Source organism: Chrysochloris asiatica, unplaced genomic scaffold, assembly GCF_000296735.1.
Source record: "Chrysochloris asiatica unplaced genomic scaffold, ChrAsi1.0 scaffold00159, whole genome shotgun sequence".
Classification (NCBI taxonomy): Eukaryota; Metazoa; Chordata; class Mammalia; order Afrosoricida; family Chrysochloridae; genus Chrysochloris; species Chrysochloris asiatica.
In genome coordinates this window covers 2,024,555-2,029,253 of record NW_006408677.1, presented here as the reverse complement: position 1 = coordinate 2,029,253, position 4,699 = coordinate 2,024,555, and the positions used below count along the sequence as shown (strand labels likewise).

The following is a 4,699-nucleotide window of genomic DNA, read 5'->3' as shown; positions in this document are numbered from 1 at the left end:
TCATTTAAATATAACGAAAGACAAAATATACCTTAAGACTTAATTACCAATGCGTTCAAAACAATTGTGCTATGACTAAGTGTCTTTCCTTTTGACTGTTATACAAAATATTAAGATCTAAAATGGAACAAATATTTAGATAATAACAATTAAATTGGTCCTACTTGAATTCTTAACTCTTTGCTATTTATTTAGCATGTTCTAAAATGTATCAGAGGAGAATGCACTTCCGTGGTCAAGTGAGGAAAGCCCTGTTAGTGCCGGGTCCAGATCCTTTAGCTGCCGCTTCTGATTAACTGTTTTCTAAACAAGTGTGGTCTCCATGACTAGGTCTGATACATCTACCTAGTTACTGGTGAACCTCACAGATGCAGGACCTCACAAGAAGAAATGAGTAGCCTCACAGATGCAGGACCTCACAAGAAGAAATGAGTAGCCATGAAAGTATATTTCAGAACATACTGCATTTTATATCATTAGGTGGTGATGACTGTGTGTCATAGAGTCAGTTCTGACTCATAGTGACCCTGTATAGGGGTCTGAGGCTGTAAATCTTTATGGGAGCAGAATCTTCTGTGGAGTGGCTGATAGATTTGAACTACTGACCTTGTGTTAGTAGTCCAACTCGTTACCTACTATGATACTGTTGTTGTTGTTAAGTGCTGAGGAATCGATTCCGACCTGTAGTGACCCTGTATAGGGTTTCCAAGGAGCAGCTGGTGAGCTTGAACCAGCGACCTTGTAGTTGAAATGACTTTGCAGTCTGGCACTTTAGCCCACAGCGCCACACCAGGACTCCATGCTACTAGGGCTCCTGATATCATTTGGTATACACGAGTATTCCATCACCATTCTAAAGAAGTTGAACTGAACTTTAAAGCTTATTTTAAATAGTTTTTTTCTTATTTACTAGTAGAATTCACAAATAAAAATAAAACTCTTATTGTTGTTATGTGCCATGGAGTCTGTTCCGACTCATAGGGACCCTGCACAGGGTTACCTAGGCTGTAATCTTTATGGGAGCAGTTAGCCTCATATTTCTCCCGAAGAACAGCTGGTAGTTTCAAACTGCTGACCCTGAGGATAGCAGCCCGATTTGTAACCACTACACTACCAGAGCCCCTTACTAACCAGTTAATACCAGGAGTGGTGGGGTGATATTCAAGGCTACCTGGATTCAAAGCTACCAGGGTGCTGGTAGTGGTGATGGCTGTATGCTGTCATGTCAGTTCCCACCCATTGTGACCTTGTATAGAATTCGTATTGGTTATGAGTAAGGCTGCTAACATCAAGATCAGCAGCTCGAAACTACCAGCCATTCCGCGGGATAAAAATGAGGCTTTCTGTCCCCATAAAGATTTACAGCTTTGGAAACCCTATGCACGGTCGCTATGACTCCACGCCACACCACCGCCACCACCACCAAATCTTTACAGGAGCAGAAAGCTTCCCATGGAGCAGCTGGTGGATTGGAACTACTGACCCAACGTGTAACCCATTACACCACCAGGGCTCCTTAAATCTATGTTATGGCTGTTAAGTGCTGGTTCTAACTCCTAGAGACCCTGAAAAGGGTTTCTGAGGAGTGACTGGTGGGTTTGAACTGCCCACCTTGTGTTTCACACTCCTTGTGTATCCTACAGCACCACACCAGAAGTCCAAAGCTACCATGTTGTTGTTAAGTGCCATCGAGTCGGTTCTGACCCATAGCGACCCTGTGTTGGGTTTCCAAGGAGCAGCTGGTGAGCTTGAACTGTGGATCTTGTAGTTCAAACGGCTTTGAAGTCTGGCACATTAACCCACAGCGCCACACCAGGACTCAAAGCTTCTATAGATACCTGGAACTTCCGGGCCTTCCCTCTGCACCGTCCAGATTCTTTGTGGGCTCTTGTTCCTTTTCTTTCTTGTTTTCCTTCTCTGGTTCTTTCTCGATTTTCTCCTCTGCTTCTTTCTCAGTTTCTTCCTCTGCTTCTTTCTCCTCCTCACCTCCTGGTTTTGGGGCCTTTTCGTCAGAGTTTTCATGCTGATATTGAGCTGCTTCTGTAGTGAAGATTAATACAGATTTGGGGACCAGATATTCACGGGAAAAAAAACCTTCTAATTCACAAGCAGCAGTGACACCTAATAGCCAACTCTAAGGAGCACAGAATAGAGAGTGGGCCCGGCCAGCTTCCTCCTGGTGAACACCTTCCCACTGGTGGACTCGGCCCTTCGAGGGCCCTCACAGTGCTGTTGCCTGATAGAGTTTGCCCAGTGACTCGATTTCCTTCTGTCTAGAAAGTGTCACATGCCATAAGCTGCTAAGTGTGTCTGGCCTTTTGGAGAAAATAGGATCCCAATCATGGGGGTCTTTCTGTTTTGTTGGAAAAATAAATATTCATTTGCCCGAAAGAACAATTTTATGGTGACGCTCATAGTTCTCAACCCCCTGGATGTTTGATGTTGACCAAGCGCTCCCCTATCCGTTCATCATTTCTTGGATGGATCTAAGACTGGATTTTCAAAAGCCCTCCCCGACACAGGACACATGAGGAATACCACCTCAGTGCGTTCCCTCTGCCCTCCCCTATTCCCCCACCCCCATGCTTTCCTGAAAACCTGGCTCCTCAGGACCTGCGGGGAAGGGAGGTTAGGTTAAGTTGGTTGGAGGGCTGGGCACTTTGGGCCTGGCACAGAGGCCTCTCCTGGGCCCACCCAACCCATCCACGTAGCCATCCATCCATCTGTCCATCCCTCTGTCCATCCACCCACCCACCCTTCCACCTCCAACCCCTCAGCTCTGCAGCGCCTCGGCCCACCCTCATCCTCCTGCAGGGCTGCCCACTGGCTCTGGGATGTCCCAGGCTGGGCGGCATCGAGCTGTGGTGCTGAGGCCTGGTGGGAGGCGTCCTCAGGTTGCTCCTGCTCTGGGGCCTGCTGTGTCTGGTTGGAGGGCTCCCCGGGCTCAGTGGGCCCCGGGGCAGGGGCTTGGCTTGGGACATAGTCAAGCTGGGGCAAGGCGCTCCAGGACGGGTCCTCGCCCGCGCCAGGGCCCCAGGACTGGCCCTGGGACCCGTGGCCCTGGCCACCTCCCCTGTAGCCGCTGCCCCGGCACCTGAACCTGAAGCTTTGGGGCTGGCGCCGCCCGATGGGGCTGTCGCGGGGCCATATGACAACGTGGTTTTGGTGGTATTGGCGGCGCAGCATGGAGTGGATCAGCTTGTGGAAATCAAATTGGGAGCTGGCTATGGGGAGCTGGTGGACATCGACCACGCGGGCCGGGTTAGCTTCCTCGGCCACGGCCCCCTCCTCTTCGGCTGGCCCGATGTTCGAGTCCTCCCGGCTCATCTGGACCTCCTGGGCCTGGGACCCGGAGCCCGCAGGGACCCCCTGCTCCTGCACAGCCCCAGGGGCGCCCGCCCCCACCAGCCCCGGCTCGTCCGCCACCCGGCTGCCAGCTCCCGCTACGTCCCCCACGCCCAACTGGGCACCTAGGTCCTGGTCTGGCTCATTGGTGGCAGACATGGCACCAGGCGGTACCTCACCCAACCGACAAAAATCTGGCTCTGGCGAGGATGGCAAAGATGGCCGCCACGGGAGTGATGACCCCTGAGGGGAGGTCATAGAAAATGGAGGCTGCTCCCAGGGGGCAGTAGTCTATTTGTGCGTTTGGGGACAGGAAGTGCAAGGGGCTGACAACAGAAACCGCCCACTATGGCTGCCCTTGAACTGGTATTGGGCAAGGTGCAAAAGAAGTCTCTGGGCACGTGACAGAGGCCGGGCCAGTACGAGTGGACAAAGATCACCTTATTAAGAGCTCTAAACTCATTTGCTGAGATTCATGGATTGACATATGCTACACCCAATGAATGATCAAGGCTAGTATCAATACTTGCTCAGAAACCTTGAGGCCTTTTAAGGTCACACAGTTTAGACCTTTTAATTTTACAATAATCAGCAACAAATCTATAGTGGTGCCTGAAGGGCATGTAAGTTGTGGGGTGGTTCCCAATTTCCACCTGGTGATGGCTCATGCCAGTAGGGACAGTTACAAAAAAGTTGTGTAACTCAGTTCTCAGTAGCAGTAGAAACCTCCCAGAAGATAGAAAACTTTGGACTATTTAACATGACTAAACTTCAAACCTAAAACCAAACAGCTTACTCGTCTGTCTGTCATAAGTACCGTGATGGCTTGTGAGTTGCTGTGATTCTGAGGGCTATACTACTGGTATTTTAAAGAACAAGCAGGGTCACCGATGGTGGACAGGTTTCAGATGAACTTCTACACAAAGAAAGACTAGGAAGAAAGAGTGACAAACTACTTCTGAATCTTTTGTCATTGAAAACCTTATGAATAGCAGAGAAACACTGTCAGATACAGGGCCTGAAAAGGAGCCCCTCAGGTTGGAAGGCACTCAAAATGTAACTGTGGAAGAGATGCCTCCTCAAAGTAGAGTTGACGTGAATGGAGTTAAGCTTGTGGGAGAAAAGCCCACAGAACCTTCAATTCCTGATGTGACACAACTCAAAATGAAGATAAACAGCTGTAAAGATCCATTGAAAATCAGAACATGGAATGTACAAAGTATGAATCTGGGGAAACTGGAAGTTGTCAAAAATGAAATGGAACGCATAACCATAGATATCTTAGGCATTAGTGAGCTGAAATAGACTGGTGTTGGCCATTTTGAATCTGACAACCACATGGTTTACTATGCAG

General features: G+C 49.2%; 1 protein-coding gene across 1 annotated transcript; it reads right to left on the bottom strand.

Annotated features, from left to right (window-relative positions):
- Positions 1-1,828: 1,828 nt before the first annotated feature.
- Positions 1,829-3,504, bottom strand: LOC102838016 (cancer/testis antigen 47B-like). The gene is made up of 2 exons (XM_006871062.1): positions 2,799-3,504; positions 1,829-2,040 (listed from the first exon to the last, which is right to left on the bottom strand). The coding sequence occupies exons 1-2, from the start codon at positions 3,502-3,504 to the stop codon at positions 1,829-1,831; spliced, it is 918 nt and encodes a 305-aa protein (XP_006871124.1).
- Positions 3,505-4,699: the final 1,195 nt, after the last annotated feature.

Excerpts from the sequence above, each read along its gene's own strand:
- LOC102838016 (XM_006871062.1), bottom strand. The coding sequence starts at position 3,504 with ATGTCTGCCACCAATGAGCCAGACCAGGACCTAGGTGCCCAGTTGGGC. Across the intron at positions 2,041-2,798 it reads AGCCCTGCAGGAGGATGAGG|AAGCAGCTCAATATCAGCAT; the intron begins GTGGGCCGAGGC and ends TCTTCACTACAG.